Raw genomic sequence first — 12,560 nt, 5'->3', positions numbered from 1 at the left:
TGAAGTCCACATGAGTTTTCAGTGAGAGTTTGTTTGATTGGAATTTCTGTATCACTTTTCTCACTCTTGTCACTTGTAAGATCACAGGAGGAAATAAGCATCTTTGATCCTTGTGACAGTCATTGAATAGCTTTTTTAAAGCTATTGTGTTACCTTTTTAATACAGAAAAGAGTACTTGAGTTCAGACAACTGAGATAAACTTAACAGGCTTAAACAAAAGATTGTTCTTCAGCTCAGTTGTGTTAAAATTAATTTGGTGATACTTAGCTGTTAGTTGTCTGTGGAACTTGTATTCGGAGAGGTTATTTTCAGCTGGGTCAGAATTTGCTAAAGAGATTGGGAGGAACAACACTCTTTCAGCTCCCTTTCTGGTTGCATACATCAGTCAGCTAAGAACATATTGTTCAAGTTCCATCTATATTATTTTTCCGGTTCTGTTTTTTATTCAAGAGCACAATGCTGTATCTTCAGAAAGAAATAGATAGATCAACGCAGCCTGTCTGCCTTTCTCTTTCTCTCATATTGAAACTACATAGTTAGATAACCTTTCAGTGCCAGGAAATCAAGCAAGGTGAACAAGGTGTTTTGTGTTAGTGGAATTGGGAAATTGCTGATGAGGTGCTAATTGATGCTTATGAGAGAAATCTAAATGTCTTTTGTTTGGATTTTGGTGGATTATACCCTGCATATCCGTGTGACCTTTTTTCTTCTTCCCCTCCAGACTAAAATCTATTATTCAGGAAGTTGCTAGAGATTATCGGGACCATTTTCACAGGTATTTGTATGTGGTACTACAGCATCTTAAACTGAACTTCAGCAACCTTTCTAAGACAGCAGTCACTTTTGACATAAAAATAATGTTACGGTGTTTGCCTTGTTATTAATATGCTAATGTTAATAATACTATTTCATTCATTCATAAGACAATTTCATCAGTTGTGTTTTGGAAGGCTTCCTGTTCTGTAGTCTAGTCAGTTTTTCAAAATATATTGTGTATTCAGCATATGCTGTCATCTTCACTTGTAAGAAAAATTATTTAAGAAAGAACTTTCGATACTGAAACCCATTATTCTGGTTTTTTGTTTTGTTTCATGATTATGCTTTTCACTGCATCTCTGCCAGGGATTTCCAATTTGGCCACATGGATGGAAATGATTACATTAATAGCTTACTAATGGAGTAAGTAAATTCTTATTTGAGTATTTCTTTTCCTGTACTTGTCACTGATTATATTTAATTAAAAACAACCTTCTGAAGAATTCCTGCTTTTCATGGAATTAAAAAAAGAAAAAAAGATTGCTGTTCTTGAAAGTCAGTGTGTAATGTAGCGTTTATTAAACTAAAACTGCATAATTTAATGTTAGAAGTTTGGCTTACTGTTAGTGCTGACTGACAAGGCTAGTCTTTTAAGTTTTCTTTGTTAATGTAACTTATTTTTTTTCTCGGTTATGTTTACACAAGGCATGGAAAAAATTAGAAATTGCTTCAGTTCGTAACAAAATATAAATAATGTTTATGTATCATCTGTGTTTTTATTTATTTCTGGAGAGACATGTTTTATTCTTATTGACAGATATTTAAGACTGATGCTCCTTGCAAGTGGCTGTTACTTCATTAGCCATGTTTTTTCAGGAAAGCAGCTGAACAGCAAAGTACAGTGATTACCTAAGATTTTATAAGAGGTCTTTCTAAGAATAGAGATAGTTATCAATTAGTATTTTAAAAAGTGATTTTTGGAGAGGACGGGATAAATTAATTAACAAATGCCTTAAATTCCTGATTTCACCACGAATTTGAATGTTAAAATACCCAGAAGTATGCTTCTGCATAGAAGTATGAAATGCATAGAAGATGTTGTCTGTACTTGATGCAAAAAATGTAGTACATTTTTGAAAATTTTGAAATATGTAAGTTGTTTAACAAGATGCCTCACATCTGCCCTTACTGTGATCCTTGTTTAAAAAATACATAATTAGAGGTTTAGGTTGCTTGGCATTTACAGTTGACTAGTTCTCTTCTGGCTTTTTGTGTCATGGAAGGGAGAAAGGGGAATAAGTATGCCAGCTCTGTAAGGGGAAAGTTGATCAAACCCCTCTGCTGGGAATCCTGAGACTCTGCACTAGTATGCAGTATCTGTGTTAGTATCTGTTCCCTCATATTTGGCCTTGCAGCTGTCACACTTGCTAAATCTAAGACCACGGGAAGACTACAAGGTCAACCTAACAAATTCAGGTGGATTTGCAAATACTACACTGTAAAACTGTGCGAGTGTGTGCTGCTAGAAGTTCTGGGAACTTCATGGAGGTGCTGGAGACACTAGGTCTGTATTTCTGTGCAATGTCTGTAGATTAGTAGCTGAATACAAGTAATTTGAAAATGACTATTGCAATTGAAGTTAGACAGTGTGATTGAGCTAATGATTTTATAGCTGCCAAAAGTGGGACCCTCCTCCCTTCATTATCGCCTGTTTTGTGCAGGCTCTTGTAGTTGTCTGACTGTATGCGGAGCTGTTTAAGCCTATTTATCTGGCAGAAATGTTGCCTTTTTTGGCTAGGAGAGTAGGGGAGTTACTTTGCTGATCTAGCAGAAAGCTAAATGTCTTCCTGTGTATTCTACTGAGTACAAGAACTGATGTGCGAAGAAGGGGGACAGGAAGATGAGTTCCCTAGAAGGGAGGAAGAGAAAGGGAAGAAGACAAAACTGGCATTTACAGCAGTAGTGATCTGGTAGCAATTACTACATCTGTTCAGCTTGTTTGTTTAACTTCACTCTCCAAAATGCCCGATTTTATAATTTGTAATATATTGCAATTTCTGTTAAGCTATTCACAGGCTTCAGGTTTATTTGCATTTCCAGGATAAGTGGAAATCGGCAAAATATGTCAGTAATATAGGTAGGAGTTCTTTTGGTTACTTGAATAATTTGAGTAAAACTGTATTGTCAGTGCTTCGGCTTTCCACTAGATGGCAGCAACTAGAAACGAGCAAAACAGCCTCTTGAAAAGTAAGAAATCTGTTGCAGAGTGTGTGTGTGTATATGTTTTAAGTATAGTAAATACACATGAGAACGGATTCTACTTCTTACAGGATAAAATGGTATATAATTCATGGGGACGGTTGTATTAGTTCTTGATAGAAGTACACTTATGGACTTGCCTGTAACTAACAGAAGTTATCATTTAACTGTCTCTTCAGCAGTGGAGGAACATGCCTTTGTTGGTTTAAAAATGGTATTACCTAAAGCTATGTGTAAAAGAAGCAAGCAGCATATTCTGTATATTACTGAAAGCAAAGTTATATTTTTGTGGAAGCTAGGGTATTTAGCATCATTGGAATTTGAACTGTAGGTCTCTCTGGACTGTTACCTCCTCAGCTCTTGGAGGAAACAAATTAAGAAAGTATTTTTGTGAATCTTTGTATGGCATATAAAATTTTTAAGTGGAGTTCATCTTTTGGTAGCTCTACAGAAAGTTGAGAAGACTCCAAGAAGCTCAGTTACCATACTGCTAAATGCAATCGGAATACTTTTTGGCGTGTGTGGGGGGTGAGGGGTGGGGGGGTAGAGGTTAAACTGCCTAGCATTAATTTCCTTTTCATACGCTTGATAGAGAGCAAGTGATAAAACTTGTTCTGTTTTGGCCAGGATGAGATATTTTGGCCAATGTTGATAAATTGTTAGCAGGCACTTGCACAAACACCTGACTTGGTTTGACTTCTGCCTGTATGTCTTCTTTGTTCCTAATAAGTAGAGAATATAAATGTCTAGAGAAAAGTTGTATTAAGTTTTGGTGTTTTTTTTGATCTTGAAAGCTTTCACTGCTGACAAAGTTTTAAAAAAAAATCCATTTGAAAGGAATAAATTATTTTGTTATTTCTGTAGTTGGTCTTACCTTTTTTGAGATGCACCATGCTTTCAACTTGAGACTTAAGAACTTGGTCTGCACAGTAGATCTACACAAAGGTTTTCTAAACTCCTAAGAAGCTGAATACTTTAAGAAATATTAAAAATTTATATTTACAGGTTTGGAATTGAAATTTTAAAAGCCTGAAATATATAAGAAAATTTTGAATCATTTCTATGGCTTTAAGAAAAATGGGAATCTTGAATAATTACTTACTAAAAATATTTTAATTAAATAAGTGATTATGGGCTCTGATTGCCACAGTTAAGGTTGAAGTAATCAATATTAGATATGTAAAGCATGCATGAATGTGTCACTACTAGACAAGAGTGGAAATTAGAAAAATGAAGTTTGCAATGCTTTTACTGTGAAGGAAAGACACTTAATGTCTAAATACATTATTGATAGTGCTGTAGAAAACTGGCAAAGGGTGCAGAAGACTTTTTTAAATGTATTTTAGATCTTGTTTGTTGACCAATGTATTTGTGCAGTATTAAATTTTTCTGAACTGGCTCTAAATTTGAAGTTGGTTCAACTTGCAGCCATAGATTGGGCTAGTTTATCTCAAGAGTCATATCCAACCTAAATTTTCTTGTTTCTGTGACCCTAAACAATGCTTATGTATGTGAAGTTCAGCTAACAAATAGTAGTTTAAAAATGACCTGTAGCTTATCTGCTACGTCTAAAAGGAATTTAATAAAACTTTGGTATATCTTTTCTTTTGGCTTGATAGGTAGAGGTTAATTGATAGAGTTGATCAATTGGACCATGGCTGTATGGGATTGAATTTCGGGATCACAGTTTTGCCTTTGTGCACTAACGCACTTCATGTGTATACTAATAGTACATTTCAAATAGACAGCTACTATCTGAGATGTTTTACTAATTGTCAAATCACAAGGTACCTGATTTGCGCTCAGTATAGGTATGTAAAATGCAATAAGCTTCAGTGACTTCACTGACACAGATGTGAAGGAAAAAATGTTGATGAGAAACATGCTTGCACCATTAAGGTGATTCTCTCTCCGCTTCGCTTCTGCCACAACGGCCTTTTTAGGAGCACTTATGAAGAGAAGGTTACTGGATACACTTTTAAACAATGTAGGAGACATTTGAATTGCAATGTTTTTTGCAGTATTTCTCTAAATATCTAACACTTGTTTTATGTTTTCAGTGACTTGACAATCCCCACTATTGTGGTATTGAATACCTCCAATCAGCAGTATTTTTTACCAGATAGGCACATTGAGAACACAGAAGACATGGTTAAATTTATTAACAATATCTTGGATGGTACAGCTGAAGTAAGTCTTCAATGTGACTTGGAATATGTTGGTTGTTGTTTATTTCCTTGGATATTAAAGTAGTGAAAAAATAATTTGGTTACCCTGAATTTCTGTCCAGTGTGCATTATCTTTCTGTCTCTCTAGGATGTGTTGTTGGTGAATGTTGTGATTCTTGAGGTGCGCCTTTGCTCACAGCTCTGATTTCAGAACCTCTGACAGAAAGTAGCTCTGTTTTTCTACATGTAGCTTAATGTTAGCTGGTAAATGGAGAGGTTTTTCTATCCTTTTCCTGGTTTGCTTTAAATGCAATTGTTTAAAATTGCAATTTAATCTCTTACTTAGAGTAACTCCACTCTTTCTTTTAACTCTCCTCTTTCTTTTGGTGGTGAATTAATAAATCCAGTGGCTTGATGAATGGTAAGTTCAGATTCAAAAACCAATGGCATATTTACATTGCATGTTTCAGACAGAAATGAGGTTACCTCTCTTTCTGCTCTAAACCTAAAAACGAGCTGTCTTTTGTTACAACGCAACAAACCTAATAAATCCACCTGGAACTGATGGCTTGGACACCTTTTTTAACCTTGTCAAAACAAACACATGTTCATTTATGCCCTCAGTGTACTGTAAKATGGGCAGAGAGCTGTGTTGTGTGGATGAGGAACGACGCCATGGATTTCCTTTGTGCTTAGGGGGTGAGAGGGCTTTGCAGCTAAGGGAGGCAACAAATCACTCTGGCAGCCTTCTGGGAGAAGCCTGTGTGGAATGTTTGGATTGAGCCCCAAATTACTTTATACTGAATGTTTACAGTGTTAGCTGAATCACAGGTTACATTCCAGCAGCGATTTTAGGTGGTCTGATGGCAATAAGTAAGACTCTGGATCATTTCAGTCATATGGGATACTTTATTTAATCTGACAAATTTATGTAGCATAACATAATATAAATTTATATGCTTATTGTTCATGACTTTACTGGCCATGCTTCCAGTTGAAAGATAAAAGGTGTTTCTGTAACTTGGTGATTCTTTGTTCTTCAATTCTCTCTTCTTTGATGGTCATTTCTTTTATTGTATTTTAAAATTCTGAATTGTTATTAATATCTACTCATCTGTATTTAAATATCCTCACTGAATCACCAAGTAAAATTGATTTCTGTCTGCTTTTTAACTTTAAGAAATTCTGTTTTTGTGATGCTTTGCATTTTGTTATAGTATCACTCATCCCTTTGTACTTTTTGATTGCAGTATTTCAGCTAGAATGATTAAAGGTCTGTCTGGATGCACACCTCTCTCTATCTTAGCCCTCTCACATAAATACAAAATATAGTATGTGAAGTCATTTAAGCTAAATGAAGCCTATATATATAAAATGACGTTACTTTGGCTACATTCAGGCCCAAGAAATCGTGTAGCTGTTAAGGAATGGCAGTCTTTTAAATATCCAGGTAAAGAAGGAAGGGAATATAGACTTTCTGAATCATAATGAAATTTCTGTGGAGTTTAACTTTTTTTTTTTCCTCCCCCATTCTTCCTTGATACATTTTGGATTATTCATCTTGACTTTCTTGTTTTCTTTGTGATTCAAGGTAGCTTTCTTCAAGTCTGTCTCATCTTTATGAACTTTTTTGGCAATTTGGGGGATTTTGGTCAGGGTCAAGCTTTCATAAGTTGACTTCCTCCAAAGTGTAGCTTTTCAGTCCATTTGTTCCTCTGGCAACTCAGACCAGTGAAGACTGGGCCTATTCAACAGAAAAATTGCCTTTGGATTCCCATAATATTTCGAAGGTTTTTCTAAATTAGGTGGTAGCATAGGTATAGATTGTAGTTGTTCAACACAAGCTGTGTTTATTATACCTATGTATCCTCTTGTTATTCAGTTCTTAAATTTTCCTGACAGCTGCAGTCATAGTTTTTAAATAGATATCCATCAGCTAAAGGAAAATTCAGGAGACCTCTTCACAATTTTAGAATTTTTGCAGCCGGACATGTGGTACTCTGTTAGTGTTTCTCTATGGTAAGAGATCGTAAAGAGTGCCAGTTCACTGTTAAAGTTGGCATTGATTGTTTTAAACAGTTGTGAGAGGTTTTTTCAGTCTGCTATTGAAATGCTTGTCCATGCTTGAGAAGTTGGAGTGTCTGGGCATCATGAGATGCAAGAATAATTACTTTTCATTTCCTTCTAAAGGGACTTAAGATTGCAAGGTCTGAAGAATGAACTTTTGGCATCATAACTGAAAAGTGTCAACAGTTTTGACATAGTTCCATTTGAAATTTCAGGCACAGGGTGGTGATGGAGTTCTGCAACGAATCAAGAGAATAATCTATGATGCCAAGTCCACTGTTGTTGTAAGTTTTCTTTTCCTTTTTTTTTTCTTTTTTTAAATAAGATAGTAGCCTTGCCAGTCAAACTGCAAACCTTTTCAGAGGATTTAGAAGCACTTTTATACAAGGTTTTGACTTCTGTTTTCTGTTTTTATACATACGCATGTATGTATACATAAATATAGTAGGTTTAAGCCTAGTAAACCTATCTTGATTAAAGCTTTAAATAATATTTTCCAGTGTGCTAACTGTTCAATATACATATAGTCAAAACCACAGTCAATCTCTTCCTCATTTTTACTCCTTTCCTGTTTTAAAACTTGGCATGTCTTTTAAGTGATAGAACAGGGAGAATTCAAGATCTTTTCCTTGACACTTTTGGTGTCTTTTAAATGAAACTGATAACACTTCTGCATTCTGAGAAATGTTATGGTTTCAGTCCAGTTGGGGCATATGCGAATTACTTAGTGCAGTTTTAAATAGATTTTTATCGTCATCCTTATAGTTTAACTATGCTTAACAGAATTTTATTTGGAAGACTTAAATAAATCCATTTCTTCACTTGTTCTAGACAAACAAAAAACTTCCGCAGTGAGTTTAAGTTGAAACTTTCATGTTTCTGTATACATGACTTCCAAACTTTTGTGGATGTGCTACATTCAGCCATCAATTTCTAAAAACCAAAAGTCCCTCCATATCTGCTATAAAAGCTATACATTACAATTTAATACAGAGCTCTATAACAGAATGGTTTTCATGCATTATGATGACTCAAACTAATAAAATTTTGATCTACACAAATAAGAACTGAAATTATTATTACTTTAATGCTGTTAGAACAATTGTTTCTCAAACTTACAGCACGTTCACCATCCCAGTGGAACACTTTAATATTAGAAGTTTTGAAACTTTTTATAAACTTCACATGGGAATGATATGATGATTCCTACTCCCTCCTTCTGAAAAAATAGTCATGAGAGATTTTATGCAGCAACTTTGTGTATTCACTAGAAGGGCTTTTGACTTCAAATTTTTCTTCCAACAGTCTGTGTTCAAGAGTTCACCGCTTCTGGGATGCTTTCTCTTTGGGTTGCCCCTGGGGGTCATCAGCATTATGTGCTATGGAATCTGCACAGCTGATACAGATGGAGGGATAGATGAAAATGAGGCCACTAAAAAGGAGAATGGCAATCGGGAGCTCACAGATGAAGGCAGCGAGGAAGAACGAGAAGAGGAAAAGAAAGAAAAATATGCAGAACTTTCAGATGGAGAGCTTAAACAGAAAAGCATATTGGAAAAGAAAAAAGACTAAATTGTTTAGCAAAAGAATTCTCTAGAATTTCCACATAGACTTATTTATTGAAGGTAGTCATTTATTGATGATCTTCATGAAAGAGGACCTTTTTATCTGCATTATGGTAGTTTTGACTAGCATGTATTCAACTCTTTTCAGATACTGACAGGGAAAAAAAAAAATCAGAAGTTCTCTTAATGTCCTTAATAGATTATCAAAGAGCAGTGTAAACAGAGGGAATTTGCAGGTATGACTCTATGCTATTTTTTTAAGAATTTTTTGAACTGTACATTAGAACAGTGAAATGAAGATGATATTACTTGACTTTAGTGTATGTGATGAACTACTAATAATATAGCCTTGCTAAACACTCATTTATATAAAATTAAGGCTCAAAACCAAGAAAGATTAAGAGATCTGCGAAGTCTTTCAGAGACTGATAGCTAAAGACAGCTTAGAAGTTTTCCAAAAAGTCACTTATTTTACTGGTTGCACATTATTTTGGAAGAAATACTTTTTTTAAAAAAAAATTATATAAAGTTAAAAGTAAATTATGAATTAGAGGACTGTTTTATCACGTAATAATATATTTACTGGGAGTTAAGAATGTCTGCTTGACAGAGGATGTGGGAGTTTTATGTTAAAATAAGTCTTTATTAGAGCTTTATGCAGCTAAAAGTTATTGGAGAGCTATGTCATATGCCTCTCTTTAGAACAGGATTTCCTGTTAAATTGTTTTGTATGAGTAATTACACACATTTTTAATGCAGATCATCTTATCTTAAAATTTTCTGAGTCCACAGTGTAATTTGATGAATGAAGACTTAAATATAAGTACCCTTTGACTGTTTTGCATAACTCTCTAATGACAAACTTTTGAATGGTGTAAACTTGTTTACAATGTTAAAGTCAGATTGTTACATATCTTTGAGGTTGTTGATGTTGATACTTTTGAGACTGCTACCTATTCTGAAGAAGAGAGTTAATGGAGCGTAACCTTAACATTCATAGAAAGGGGGGTATTTGTCAGTGTAATGCATTTTCACTACCTATTTAGTCATAAAAGTCATTTTTAATACAACCCTGTGACTGTGAAAAGGACTGACTTCTCTCCAGGGTTAAAATCTTCAAGGATAAGCTATAAGGCAGCCTTTAGTGTTGATGCCATGGAGAGTACCATAGGAGGGGAGAGAAGAAAAAAAGCTTATGTTGCTTCTCTTCTTTGTATCCATGGGGATTTTTTTTTTTTTTTTGGTTATAATATACAGATTTTTCTGTCATCTGTATATGGCAGCTTGATCACATAACAAATTACATGCTGTAGCACAAAATTAAAGAATGTTAAATATGACTATGGGTAAGCTTAAATAGCTTTTATGTTGGTGTAAACCTTATGATGATATAAGTCCTAACCGGGGAAAAGGTACCTTTTCTTTTTAGGAAAGATTAGAAAATTTTATTTTGTTTAAGTAGTTTGGTAAGAGCTGGCTTCATGTTGCAGTGCATAGTACAATTAGTAGATGCCTCACTTCAAAGATATTTGTTATGAAATAGTGTAAACTAAGTCTGAGGAGATTAGGAAATTATTTTCAGAAAAACTCCATGTCTGAGTTAGAGTCCAACTTTTTTCCTTGGAGGAGGAGAGGAAAGAATGAGTTAACAGAATGTCAAATATCAGGTGTCTGATGTGGCTTTTCTTCCTCTTTGTTTTCTCCTTTCTTCCTTCTATGATATACCTTTTTTCATTTTTTGTCATAGTAAATTTTCTTAGTTGGTTGTAAATAGGAACTTGAGTTTTCTTGCTTTTTAAAACTTTTAAATCTGCAGAATACTTTGAGGTGTAGTTTTAGCATACCTTTGAAGAGTGAGAAGCTTAAATGTGCTTAGAAACTTCTTTTAACATTGCGTAGGTGCTCTTGAGTTATGTTGTAAGAAAAAATCACTTAATGACAAGCCTGTAAATTTCTTTGGACTTCAGCACAATTCAGTGTGAATAGTCAACATGTAGAGCTATTAAGGAAGTAAGATGTTATTTTAGCTGTGATTTGTCTCTTTTAATAAGGTCTCAAGTACGGATCAGTTTCACATTTAATTTTGGGTCAGTCTAAACCTGCAGCTTTTGACTTTCTATAAAACTGAAGTGGTCTCTGGAACGCTGCTATTCATTCTATCATGTTTTAATAAAAAAAGACTTAAATTCTGAATTCTGCTGCACTGCAAAGAACTGTTTCAACTGCAAGCCTCCATTTTTGTGGTTATTTTTGTTTGTCTTTTGACTATAAAGTCAAAAGCGCCAAATACGTTGCTGAGAAATCATCTGAGGTATGGACCTGAAAATGATAAATGCTCTGTGAGACACAGATCACACTGGGATCTGCTACAACTGTAATCTTTAACTGATAATCTTATGAGAAAAGTATGTCTTGTCACTTCTGAATTTTAGTATCAATTAGACGCATACAATGATTGAAAATCAAGCTTGAAATGTACTGTCATTTTCACCAAATCTTTCTCCCAGCTATGTTTATCAAGGAATAGGGGAGAAGAAAATCATGCAAGTCTTATGCTGGGTCAGAAAAGTGGTAAGAACTTAAGGGATTTACTTTGATTATGCAAATAATTTAGAATGCTATCTGAGGGGGATGTGGCATTTTATTTTTTCTTGAATCTCTAAAGGTTTCTTAAAGCAACTTCACTGTAATAAATTCTTTGAGTTCATGAAATAATGCTGCTTTTTGGAGTCAAGTGTAAGCCATTTTTTTTCTATAATAAAAAAATTGAAAAGCACTTGTTTCCATTGTTCAGTTTATTCTGTGTCGAGTTTGGATATAACCTATTTTGTAGGAGGCAATATTTCCTGGCACTTTCCTTATAAACATACTTTAGACCCACAATAACTCATTACAGTTAGGTAGCTGGTAACCTCTAAAAAGAGTTCATCCCATCTGATACTCGTCTTCGATATATTGAAAATACTCTCTAGATGTTAGAGTTAATAATTAAATTATTTAGCAAGTGTCCTAACAGTATTAAAAAGAATACGTTTCTGAAAAAGAAATTTAAAATACCAGTTCTTTCCCTTAACATTCCCTTAGATTTCTGCAGGGGTTTCTATAGCTAAGAGAACCTGAGGGTGACTTTTTTTTTTTAAGTATACTTCCTTTTGAAAGAACTTAATTTGGGGTGGTCTTGACTGTTGCACATATATAATCTCTTATTGCTTCAGTATTTGTCTAGGATGTTTTAACAGATACTGTCCACACAGTGGTGCTCGCTGCTTAAAGTATGGAATGCTTACATTATGATAGATCTGATGTATTGAAGACATCAAAGAAGTGCTTAATTTTCATGAAATGTTTAGATAAAATGATTTGCTTGCTCTCTTTTGGTCCAAAACCAATTTAACCGGTTCCTCTTCTGCCAATGTGTTTGAAGAAAAGTAGTTTTACTTGGAGGGGTTGGAGAGTTCAGAGTTCTTTCGATGACAATCAAAAGCTCGAGTCAGTGCACAGAGTGCAAAACCAGAAAGTGCTTCCCCAAAACTTTATTAAAATCTCATGAGACTACAGACATTTTAGGCTGTCTGATACTGCGACAGACTGGTTTCATCTCTTAAATGTTTTGAAAGAGCGTAGCAGCTTTCTGCTTTTCTGTTCTAATCACTGAATGCATTACCAGCAGATTGAAATGTTTCAAACTGTCACGTTATATCAGCGTAACCAATGGAGACGTTTCTGAAGATCTTCTGCTGGAAC

General features: G+C 34.6%; 1 protein-coding gene across 4 annotated transcripts in view; it reads left to right on the top strand.

The window, feature by feature from the left end:
- Window positions 1-10,536, top strand: part of TMX3 (thioredoxin related transmembrane protein 3) — a 31,194-nt gene extending 20,658 nt beyond the window's left edge. For 2 of the 4 annotated variants that reach the window (XM_026088153.1, XM_026088156.1), the window contains exons 12-16: window positions 723-776; window positions 1,124-1,180; window positions 5,077-5,206; window positions 7,467-7,535; window positions 8,557-10,536. In XM_026088153.1, the coding sequence (XP_025943938.1) occupies window positions 723-776; window positions 1,124-1,180; window positions 5,077-5,206; window positions 7,467-7,535; window positions 8,557-8,823 (577 nt within the window). In that variant the 3' untranslated portion in view covers window positions 8,824-10,536. The other 2 variants (XM_026088154.1, XR_003257109.1) reach the window with 2 other exon arrangements.
- Window positions 10,537-12,560: the final 2,024 nt, after the last annotated feature.

Source organism: Apteryx rowi, unplaced genomic scaffold, assembly GCF_003343035.1.
Source record: "Apteryx rowi isolate R43461 unplaced genomic scaffold, aptRow1 scaffold_754, whole genome shotgun sequence".
Taxonomy (NCBI): domain Eukaryota; kingdom Metazoa; phylum Chordata; class Aves; order Apterygiformes; family Apterygidae; genus Apteryx; species Apteryx rowi.
Note: the sequence above shows the minus strand (reverse complement) of the source record. Positions and strands in the feature narration are given on the sequence as shown.